The sequence below is a fragment of the Microtus ochrogaster genome, linkage group LG4 (assembly GCF_000317375.1).
Source record: "Microtus ochrogaster isolate Prairie Vole_2 linkage group LG4, MicOch1.0, whole genome shotgun sequence".
Classification (NCBI taxonomy): Eukaryota; Metazoa; Chordata; class Mammalia; order Rodentia; family Cricetidae; genus Microtus; species Microtus ochrogaster.
The window spans coordinates 60,505,002-60,516,791 of NC_022030.1; the positions used below are offsets into that span (position 1 = coordinate 60,505,002).

At 44.1% G+C, this 11,790-nt stretch overlaps 1 protein-coding gene across 3 annotated transcripts in view; it reads right to left on the reverse strand.

Annotated features, from left to right (window-relative positions):
• Ube2f (ubiquitin conjugating enzyme E2 F (putative)) overlaps nucleotides 1-11,790 on the reverse strand; it is a 55,143-nt gene that overhangs the window by 10,954 nt on the left and 32,399 nt on the right. For all 3 annotated transcript variants that reach the window (XR_003378176.1, XM_026786179.1, XM_005361692.2), the window contains exons 5-9: nucleotides 8,425-8,492; nucleotides 7,218-7,288; nucleotides 5,492-5,549; nucleotides 4,236-4,268; nucleotides 1,980-2,042 (exon numbers count right to left, since the gene is read on the reverse strand). Coding sequence is in view for 2 of the 3 variants with exons in the window: in XM_026786179.1 (XP_026641980.1) it covers nucleotides 1,980-2,042; nucleotides 4,236-4,268; nucleotides 5,492-5,549; nucleotides 7,218-7,288; nucleotides 8,425-8,492 (293 nt within the window). In the remaining variant the exon portion in view is untranslated. The remainder of the gene's footprint in view (nucleotides 1-1,979; nucleotides 2,043-4,235; nucleotides 4,269-5,491; nucleotides 5,550-7,217; nucleotides 7,289-8,424; nucleotides 8,493-11,790) is intronic.

Below are 11,790 nucleotides of genomic sequence, written 5' to 3' on the forward strand. Positions count from 1 at the left end.
TCTCCACATCTGTGCACATGGTTGTACGCCACACCTCTCCACATCTGTGCACATGGTTGTACGCCACACCGGCCATTCACTTGAGATACAGGAGTTTGCGGAAGGTTGTGCAGAAACTTCAAAATGCCTTCGAGATCACTTCTAGTTTCCAGAGCTGAGCAAGGCTGGAGCTTACCAGAAACTACCTTAGAATGTTAACTCAGGACAAAAGACTTCTCTTCCACCTTGACTCCTTTTGTTCTGTTCATTTCTGGGCAAACCCAGTGCCAGGTCCACAGGAGGCTTCCTACTGCAGTTCCTGTTGCCTCTAACTTCCTCTTTCATTTTTAAGAACACAAGACTTTAAATGAAGACCATGGATGCTGGAGCCCAAGAGTGTAGCCCCATGACTAATTTAAGTAGGTATACCCAGTTGGACGAGGTAATACAGGACACATGGTCAATAGCCACATGGGTCACTAAAGGATCAGAGAGTGTTCCTAGCCAGGTGTGGCAGCAAATGCCTATCTGTCTAGTCTCAGCAAGTCTGGAAGTGTATCCCAAGAACAGGTTTTAGGGCTACCCTGGCAAGACCTCACTTCTGAGAAAAGGAGATGGGGGTTAGAAATATTTGGCTAGAATGCACAAGGCCCAGGTTCAACCCTAGCACTGCAAAATGAATTTACAAACAAATCTCAATCATGTGTGGTGGCGCACGCCTTAGTTCCAGGACTCAAGAGGCAGTGGTTTACATAGAGAGCTCTAGGCTAGCCAGGGCTACAGAGTGAGACCCTATCTCAAACAATTAAACAGGCGAGCCTTTTTGCTGCTTACTGAAGCCAAACAACTTGAGCCACTTCAACCAGATCACACTAGACACTTCTCTACATTCCTACTCAGGTTACACAAGACTGCTGCTGGTCCTTTGTAGGAATCCCTTTCCCTAGCAGTGTTCTGTCATAGACCCACACATAGGCCCCACAGTACAGTCACAAGTGCATGATGGCAACTCTATCAGCTTGGTTGAACACTTACGCTGGCTTCTCAGGGGGCTTGGGTAACTGATTCATAGGCTTTTTTTAAAAATCACAAGCACTTCATACCCATCTGAAATAGGCAAGACAGAAAGTGTTCAATGTACAGAAAAAGCTCTGTCCCTGATGTGCAAATGACTAGAGAGTGTCAGGCCCTCAGCAGACACATCAGAAAAAAAATCAAAATACAAACCATCTTCTATGAAGTGGCTCAAAAATAAAAGCAAACTATTCAGGGAAACTAAGTAATCACACTGTCACACCTGATCTACAAAGAAGTTTAAAAGCAGAGGGCAAAAGTAGCTTTCCAGAGCAGCGTGCAGTGAAGTACATCAACAAGGCATGGACTTGTGCCCTGATGAGCCTAGAAGCCAGCCCACTATTCAAATCAAGGATCCAGCGATCCGGCTGTAGGACTAAACCAAATGCCAGTATATTTAAGGATGTAGTTGTGTTTACTGACATGCAGTTTACAGCAGGGAAACATCCTGTGGGGAAAACAGCCCAGGAAGGAGCTTTTGATCTGATCAAAAAGAAAAAAACCTGAAGATTAAGTGGAATGGACTAGAGTCCATTATTTTGGGTAAAAGCAAACACACAAGATCTCAGCAAAGGGTGTGGAAAGAGGCAGGTGGCCTGATGTGACCCATCCTTCCTTCCATGTCCCTCAACCACCATGGTATGGTTTTACTGTTGTCTTGCAACAGTGAGTGCTCTACCACAGAGTTATACCCCAGCTCTACCTTACTGCTAATGAGGTAATGTGCCTGCTATATTACTCATACGGAAATTTTATTATGATTTTACCTGTAATAAAAGCCACTTTCGCTTTTCAACCACACATTGGCTGAGACACAGATGCTTTAAATGGCTGCCCCACACCCACCACTTAAGTTCTCACTTACCCAATGCAGAGGCTCCTTTCACCTATGCCTCTACCTAGAAGCAGCCCGTTTGCCAGCTCACCTTGTCTCGTAAATGATGTTCTGCTGCTTCAATATTCAGTGGATCATCAAAATTCAAGAGATCCTTAAAAAGAGAGCAACTCACAATGAGTGTGGGGAAGAATCTGTGAATGGCACAGCAACCTAGACAGCGCCCCGCCCCAGCACTCAAATCCCTCACAGCAGTGTCACGTGCGGGTGATTTTCAAAATGGTGAATGGCAGTTGAGAAAATGTCAAGACTATGCCATTCCGAGGAACTGGAGAAGACAGTTATCATTATTTGTGTGATAATTCCTGAGTGTAGGGGTACAGGTGAGTAATAGATCAGGGGTAAATTTCACTCCTTAGGGAGCCTTGTTTTTTCTCAGATATGGTTTCTTACCGATTCCTGGAACTCACTAATTAGGCTAAGCTGGCTGGCCAGCAACCTCCAGCGATCCTATCTCCATACCTCCAGCACTATGCCCAGCCTTTTCACATCAGCTCTGTGAACTGAACTCCGGCCATCATGCTTGTACGGCAAGCATGTTATTGTCTCAGCTACCTCTCCAGCTTCACTGTTCACATTCTTATTGTTATCACGGATGTGACAGTGCATGCTGCATGCAGTGTTTAGAGGACATTGGACTAGCACCTCCCTCCATCTGCTAAGCCATGCCATTGGCTCTTCATTTCTTTACTTTCTTTTGGAGATAGTATCTCTGTAGCACTAGCTAGCCTCAATTCACTATATAGATGAGGCTGGCCTCAAACTCAGGAGATCCATCTGCCTCTGTATCCCAAATGCTGGAACTAACACCACCACATTCTTCTCCATTTCCTTTAAAAAGCATTAGTTTCTTTCTCCCAATTTAATGTCTCCTCACTCAGAGTATACAGTTTCTCTTCTGACCTTGACTAATATTCTTATTTTTCTGACTTTCTTTCAAAGGTAATCACTCAAAAATCCAATGGGAACAATATTTGGTACCCACAAACTGAGGGGAGCACAGACTCTTTCCACCTCTCAAAGAACAGTCAATCCTCTTGAAAATCAGCTCACTGAGTCACTGCTTTTCAAAGAGCACTGAAAATGGCTTATTGCAGAAACATTACCTGCAGTACAGCGTTCCTCTCTAGGATAAAACATAGCTATGACTATGAATCTATCAAGTGGGGTATGTGGCACATGCTAATTCCAGGGCACAGGAAGTTGAAGCAGGAGGATTGACATGAGTTCATGGTTTGCCTGGGTGACAAAGTTGGTTCAAGGCCTTCAGAGTGAGACCTCATCCCAAAACAAAGATTATAATAAACCTGTTATTTCATAAACTAAGACAAAAACATATTAAAAACAAATAAAAAGCCTCAAATTCAATGCACTTCTGCTCTTTAATTCCCTAAACAATTGCTAGTCAAAACAACCAACACACACACACACACACACACTCACAACTGGGCAGACAAGAGGGACTCCAGAACAGCTCTGTCCGGGCTGAGCAAAAGTGACAGAGGAAGGCCTGCTTAGCTCATGTCCTCACTGGCTCACAGTCAAACTGAAAACACTAAGGGTCAACAGACAGTGAAGCCCAGAGGGAGGGGCTGAAGAGAAGCACTGGCTACTCTTTCAGAAAACCTGGTTTGATTTCCAGCACCCACACAGTGGCTATCCAGCTGTAACAGCCCCATGGGATTCAACACCCTCTTTTTGTCTCTGTGGACACATGACACACACGCACTGCACAGACAAGATACAGGCCAAACACATGAAGATAAATAAATCCTTTTAAAAAATGCAGTGAAACTCAACTTCTGGAGAGAATAATCAGGCTAAGGCTCTGGGATTACAAACACTGTTATGTCACCTAAGACGCCAAGGCCGACTTCAATGATTGAGCATGCAGGGAAAACTGAGCACTGGAATCCAGGCCTGACCCCAAAATAGCATATTCACAGGGAGACAGGGGAACCTGAAATGCCTTTAAACACTGGCTCCCAGAAACCCCGCAACATTGGGCAGGGCCTCACAGATTAGTGGAAGTTCCTTTAGTTGATTAAAGACAAACATGCTGTGTCATAGATGACAAGGAGGAAGAGGCGCAGATATGCTCCAGAAGGCAGAAAATCTCCAAATATATCACTCTTAAAGGCCCCTAAGTTCCTGCATTACAGTGTAAAATCTGGTCATAAAATGGAAAGGATGGGTAGCTTAGAAGCTTCCATATATTTTAAACTTGTGTTTCAAACCAGCATCCAGAAAACCAAGAAAAGGGAGAGGTGGCTAATAACATACTTACAGTAAATAAAGAGTTTAATCCCCAAACAACATCCTAAAAGAAAAAAAAGAGAACAATTCTCAGGCTCTTATCCACTAAGAAATATGTATCATAAGCTATCAAATGTCCATGATAGTGCTTTTCCCAGACAGAACACAGGAGCCCTGTACTCAAGTCTAACCTCTGCCTTTCATGCTCAGAAAGATGCAGGGACCACAGGCCATGCTGGACCTCCTGTAGTTACAGAATGGAATTTTAACATTTACCTTCAAAACAAAGCCTGCTACTTTGTAACATTACTGCCTCTTAAGGTTCAGTGATAAATCACTCCACTACATCTTCTTGATAGTCTCTAGTTATTTCAAGAATTAAGGGAGACTTTCCCTTCTAAGAAAACTAATTCCCACTAAAAACCACTGTTTATCTGTGTTCACAAATTTGATCTTCAGATGAGAGCCATGGCAACCACAGACTCCTTCTACTTGATATTTCAACTCCAAAGTTTTGTTCTTTCAAGCTGATTCTCAAGGATAGCCCATTGTTACGTGCTAGCGCTAATTTTATTTACTGTTCTGATCTCTCCCACCTATCTGTCTTGGCAAATTTGACCTTCTGGTGTGAGCTAGTGACTGTCACTGGAGGTGAAGCCATGCATTAAGCCTGAAAGAAGGGGCTAGACATCTGAGCTGACAGCAGGCTACTGCCCCAAGTAGTACAGACACTAGAGGAAATGGCAGCCATCCCAGAGAATTGCAAAAGAAGCAGATGTCATGAGTGGACGGCTGGAGGAGACTACCTTCTAGGTAATGGGACAATCTGGCATTTAAATCCTGAGGACAGGACACGGGAAATGGCTGGGTGGTCCACCGTCAGAACACAGTTTAGGAGGAACAGGGCTATATTAAGTCTACATATTCTGACATGGAATCAAGGTCAAATTTTCTCCCCTGTGGAGGCTATTCAGTAATAATCTACCCATCACTTCACAATCCTTCTGACTCAGGAAGTAACCTACACACTTTGCAGCTCTTCCAGATATCCAGAAAGGCTCAAAATAGCTCCAATGAATAAACAAGACCACTAGACTTTCTCTTCTGGTTCTGAAACCTACAGCTTGACTCTTGAGTGGTACAGTATTGGTCAACAAGGACTCTGATCCAATTAGAATTTGTTACTTGGTGGAGCAGACCCAGGTGTGTAGTTCTGAGAAGAGGAAACAAGGGTGCAAATCTTACAGGAGAGCAGCTGCCTGAGGACTACAGAAGGAATGCTCTCACCTTCAATGTCCTAGTGGGAGCCCAGCCAGTGCCATCAATTGAGTGTTCTCTTAGTAAACTGAAAGACAGAAACACATGTTAATGAGGAGCCGCAGCTATTCACCATAAAGGAATGAACTGCACTATGAAGCCTGTCTCTTCTTGACTGTGTAGTCTTCTGTCCTATTGAGGACAGTCTTCACCTCCAAAGCTGTATTTCAGTTACAATGTCTCCTGTTACTCTGTCTAGTGACTCTGTGGACTATTATTAGTCCTTCACATGGAAGTCTAAGCAAAGGAAAGGAAATGGGGTTTTTTGTTTGTTTTTGAGACAGGGTGTCAGATGTTGTCCTAGCTTGCCTAAAACTTGCTACATACTTGAGGTTAACTCAAGCTTGTGTCAATTCTCCAGTCTCTGCCATCTGAGTGCTTGGATTACAGGCATGTCCCATCAAAAAAAGCATTATTAAAACAACATACACACACAAAAAAGTTTTTTAATAGCCAGGAACAGTGACAGCAATAAAAATGATAAGAATCTACAATTTATCTGTCAGGCATAATCCGAAGCAAAAATCCCAACAGGAAACCATTTACCTATGAAGAAGGAACCATTTGCCCAAAGTGAGCATTCACAGCCTCCAATGTGGGAGAGGCTGGTCTCTTCTCACCCACACCCCCAACTCTGGGAGCAGCAAGCCACAACCTCATGGGGCTCATGCATGTTTCCTGGTGATCAGTACGGCTGAGCGCCTCACAGGCTGAGTGCTTGGATTACAGGCATGAATGGTATCCTCCTGTAGTCTGAGACCCTTTGTCCAGTGTCAGTGCTTTCAAAATGATTACACACAAGGATAAGTAGTTCAGGGATCCTTTTTCAATTTTGTGTTTACGGTTTATTATTTGTTTTGAGACAGAGTCTCACTAATGAATATGAAACCCTGGTTGACCTGGAACTCAGAGATCCAAAAGGCATGTGTATCCTACCTGACAGTATTTTTAAAGCTTCTGTATGGGTTTGATGGCAATGACTGCATTTCCCAGACAAAAAAAATAAAAGACCAAACAAGAGGCACCCAGGTACAGTTCATCTTTCTTATCTAATGCTAATGCTTAGGGAGGAAAATAGAGAAACAGAGGTACACTAAGAGCAGCCTCAGGTTCTAACACTTTATAACTAACATGAGAAGCCTGCTTCCCAGGGTGGCCAAACATGAGGCTACCCCAGTCCTACTGTCAGAGAGGTTCTGCATCACCTGCAGTTGGTCTAGACTAGACAGCCACCATTAATACCCTGAACTACTAGACTAATGGTCCAAACAGGTCAAAAAACAAAAACAAAAACAAAAACTCAAATGCTGCCTACTATGAAAATAAGCCCCCCTTTATCTTCTCCAGCTCTTTTCCTCAGAGAGCAGTAACCTTCCAGGGACAGTTGGGACACAGTCTACAGCTGACGAGACCCATTATGGAAAGCGTCTTCAGTAGTGCCTGCCTGAGATCACTGACGCCAGGCTCCTGCAGTTTTATTCTTACCCCACCACCACCCTCTCCTTGTCAGCACACATCAGCCATAAACCGGGACTGTGGTCGCTCTCTCAAGGAGATGGACGCTGCATAATGAGGGCCCGCGCTATAGCAATAGTAAGGGGTGGCCCAGGCATGTCTGAATTGTAGCCAAGAGACTCCCTTGCAGGAGTGAACCTGAAGAGGCTCACAGATGTGCAGAAGGGAGGAAGAAACTCACCTTAGACATATTTCCCCTGTTTCTGTGATATTGGGATGCCAGATTTTAGTCAAGCATTTCACCCTGGGAGGCTGCAACATAGAGAAAGGTCACAAATCTCCCAATCTACACTTGCAATGTAAGCACGTGTGCGCGTGCACCCCCTCTCCCCCCATTCTTCGGTCCCAAACTCCAACCAAGAACCCAAATTGCTATGCTAAGTCACAGATGCACACCTGACCATTACTGCTTCAGACAGAACAAATCACCTTTTCAGTCAGATGTGTCTGCAGACTCTAGTGCAACAGTTCCTAGACCAGGGTTAGTCTATTTATTCTTTATTTATTTGCATGTGTATGTGTCCTTGAATATATGTGCACATTGCATGCAAGTGTGGTGTAGGATCCCTCAGAGCTGGACTTACCAATATGTGCTCTCATTCCACACCTTCAACTACAGCTCTGATTGGCCCATGCCACCTAATCCCTGGCTCAAAATCAAATGATGTGGCCACCACCCCACCCCACGCTCCAAAGCTGGTGCTCTCACTTTCTTTTTGGAATCCCTATAAATCCGTTTTCAGCCATTTACCCATCTGTCTAGCTACTTACCATTTTTATCACTTAAACTGCCTATAAATCACCTTACTCCCTGATGATCTATCCCCAAAAGTCAAAGTCCTTTGTCTGTCAGTCTCGGGTATAGTTAGTATGGAATATCTTTTTGTTGTTGTTTTGTTTTTCGAGATGAGGTTTCTCTGTACAGCCCTGCCCGTTCTGGAACTCACTCTGTAGACCAGGCTGGCCTCTAACTCAGAGGTCTGCCTGCTTCTGCCTCCTGAGTGCTGGGATTAAAGGTGTGTGTCACCACTGTCTTGTAATATCATCTTTGAGGAACTAATATGTAGTTATAGGCTATTAATTACCTGAAATTCTAATATTATTGGCCCCTGGAGCTTTGGTACTATACCATTAAATAAAATCAGTCTAAAAAAAATGTGCCCTCCCCATTTAAAAAATTTACATGAAATACACAAGAACACCTGGACAATGAATAGCTGTTGGACAAGTGAGTTTCTGTGCTGAAAGTCTCATACTGCTGCTAATGCCATAAGAAAAACACAGTGAGTTTGCGTTGAAAGCACAGCTCCCAAGGCAGTGCCCCCATGTCTCCATGCCTTGTCCCTGGTGTGTAGGTGTGGAGTGAGGTTTAGGCACAGGCTACTCACCACCATGTTGTAGGCTTCAGGAACTTCAGTTTCAAACTGAAATTTTCCACCCTGGTAGTAACCCTCATCTATTAAAAACACAAAACAAAACAAAAAAAGCTTTAAATAAAAAAAAAAAAGGAAACAAAAGCAAACATGAAGTTAGGATGTGGCAAACAGAGAATGAAGAGGTTAAAAACAGGACCACAGAGTCCCCAGGTTCCTTTAGCTGCACACTGCAGAGCCTTGTCCTGTCCCAACACTGCCACCATTACGACCTGTTTCATGGGCAAAGGTGCTCTCAAAGAAGGGGAGGGTATCCTTCAGGAAGACTGGCTCTTTTTGCAGGGCACTATGGTTAGTGTCATCCTCTTAACACATCTCCTGTATGTGTGAGTTTTACTGGTCAGCCTCCAGATTCCCTATGAGGATGCCATTTCCATAGGGAGGCTGATGAGATCTGACTGCTGTTTTTCCAGACCTGTGCACAACTTCCAATCACTCCACACATGCTTACTCAGCACCCCACCCCCAAGACGGCTCAGGACTCAGGGCACAGTGAGAATTTGAGAGTTATAACCACTGCTTCAGTGAGTGCTTGGTGAAGCTTCCAGGAGAAAACAGGCCCTTAGGAGATGTGTGCTGGCAAGAACCCAGGAGGATGTCTACAGATTGCACAGCGCAGACCCTCTTGCCTATTTGAACCCAACCTAGCTTCAAGAAGGGGCTGAAGGGGCTGCTGCCAGCAGAGGGTGCCGCAGCCTCTCGGTCTACCTGTGGCATGACTAGCACAGCCCTCATCATGAAGATGCAACACTAAGGCCAACTGCTTCATTTATTATTATTATTATTATTATTATTAAACATATTGGATACATAAAGGAAGTCATCAGCATCAAATAAATGTCACTAAAAGCAGGTTTTTTTTTTTAAAGAACTTTGATGTTGTAGGCTAGTAAGACGGCTCAGTAAGCTAAGGTGCTTACTGCCAGACCTGAAGCCCTGAGTTCAATCTCCAGGACCCACAAGGGAACCAACTCCTTCAATGTCCTCTGACATCCACCCAAGAAATCTGAGGCCAGTACTATGTTATCCAACAATTAAAAAAGCCATTACCGGATCTTAGCATTCATACTCTGGCACTATTTGTCCCTATTTTTCACAGTCCTTGATAAATGTTAGCGTGGCTGAAATAGCTGGTTATTTCTACTTCTTCCCAAAGAATTAGTGTACAGTCCTTGTTAGCAAAAGGAATATTTTTGGGCCACTCAAGTAAAAAGCTCCTACAAGATTTGCCTTTGCTTTTGTTAATGTTTTAGTTAAGGTGCACGTTTTGTGTGGGTGTCCACAGAAGCCTACAGAGTCTAAGAGCCCCCTTCCCCATTCCGCAGAGCTTAAGTTACACGCAATAGGAACCTGAAGTAAGTGCTGTGATCACCTGGAAGAGCAGCAACAACTCTGCACACCTTAACTGCTGATCCAGAACACCTTAGCCAGTTCAGTTATTTATCTGGGGGGTGTGCATATTGAGAGGGGCATTTCTCTGCACGGCCATGGCTGTGCTGGAACTCACTTTGTAGACCACACTGACCTCAGACTCACAGCTTGGCTACACCTAGATAGGTTTCCATTTCTAAGAAGTAAGTTCTACTTCATGGATTCAGTCTTTCACAAAGATTAGATAGATGTCAGCCACTCGGTTCACAGAATATGTATTTTGTTTTCTTCCACTCCCAATTGGCTATTTCCTCTGTTTGACACATTAATCAGATGTCAGTTTGACCGAGTTGAGAACAGCCGAGGAGATAATAAGGCACAGCTTTAGAAGTGTCTGTGAGTCTTTCCAGAAACAAATCGTGAGGACTCAGACCTAAGGAGCCATTCAGTTTGGTTATGACTATGGAAGTTGAACCTGGCTGGAGTAAAGGCCACATTATGTATGAAGCTCCAGGGGTTGGTTCTTGCCCTGGCCTTTTCCAATACTGCTTTTCTTCTGTTTGGCATGATGTAAGATCTACTATGCCCTCCCTACATAATGGACTGCCACCCCTAAATGTTGAGCAACTCAAATCATTCCTCTTTTTAAAATGTCTCTGTTAGGTCATTTACTTTTTGTAAATACACCTGGATTTGTGACGTAGTAACAAGTCTTGGGGAAAGACACTTGCTTGCTAAGTTTAGCTACAAATAAGGACTTCTCATGTAGGTGGCATCTTTATATACAGTACATCCATGTGACCCAAAGGTTTGGCTGACCTTGTTCTCTTGTAATCTGACTTCAACCACCATGGTACAGAATATTACGTTACATCAGGCTTCTTCAATCTTCAGACAGAGGCACTCTAAGTTCTCCCACAGCAATCCAGTACAAGGCTGTGCTGAGTCAACACCCCTCCCCGACCATACGGTCTTCTCTCTAGCTGGCTTCCTATTTCATTGACTGCAATTACTCTGGTTTTGCTGTCTACCAGTCACACAAATGTTAGTGTTTCTAATGTGTTTCTTCTTTCATCATGTTCCTTCTGTCCCAGCAAAGCTTTTATTTAACTAACAATTAGAATGTCTTAAGTAACTAAGATTTATCTCCATTTGATTTCCTCTTTAATGAACTCCTCCCAGGAAACGACCTGCTTCTTAGCACTTCCCTATTCAAAGCTGCCATCAGGCCTGACCCTTCACTTTACTACACTGGTTTGTAGCACACAGTGCAGCCAAGGAGTGGCTTACACAGCAGAAGGTCCAAGCTCAGCTCTGCCCCAGGTTTTAGAATGATGACCGCAGCTGGTGAGCTCTTGTGACTCCCTTCCTGGCTCCACAGCCCACATGCCCATGGCAAAGGAGGCCTCCTCTCCTATAGACTTGACAGGCTGAAGACTACACCTGTAGGGTACCATGGACCAGCATAGTGTGCCAACTCGTACTACTAGCCACAGTTGCTGAAGCTAACCACATTTTACTTCTTGGCATCTGGAACTGAATCCTGGTTCTCTACCCATTGTTATTAAGAGAACTTAACACTTCCTTCTACTGGAGCTTTGCAACCTGCTCCCTCCTGCCTTCAAGAAATCACACAGATAATGAGTAACTCAGGGACACTAACACTTAAACAGAACCAACTCCACACTTGCCCTACCCTACAATGACTACTGGGTGCTCTCGAGGCTCAAGAGGTCACACCAGCTCCACTTTGCTCCTTTCCCTAACTTTAAAATATGCAAACACACACACACACACACACACACACACACACACACACACACACACACAATCGTAAAAACAGGTCCAGAGGGCTGAAAGAAGCAGCAGGAGCCCATTATGTCTCCCATCTGCATAGTGCTTCTTCAAGGCAGAGTGGCACTTTATTTATTTATTTATTTAGAATTTTTT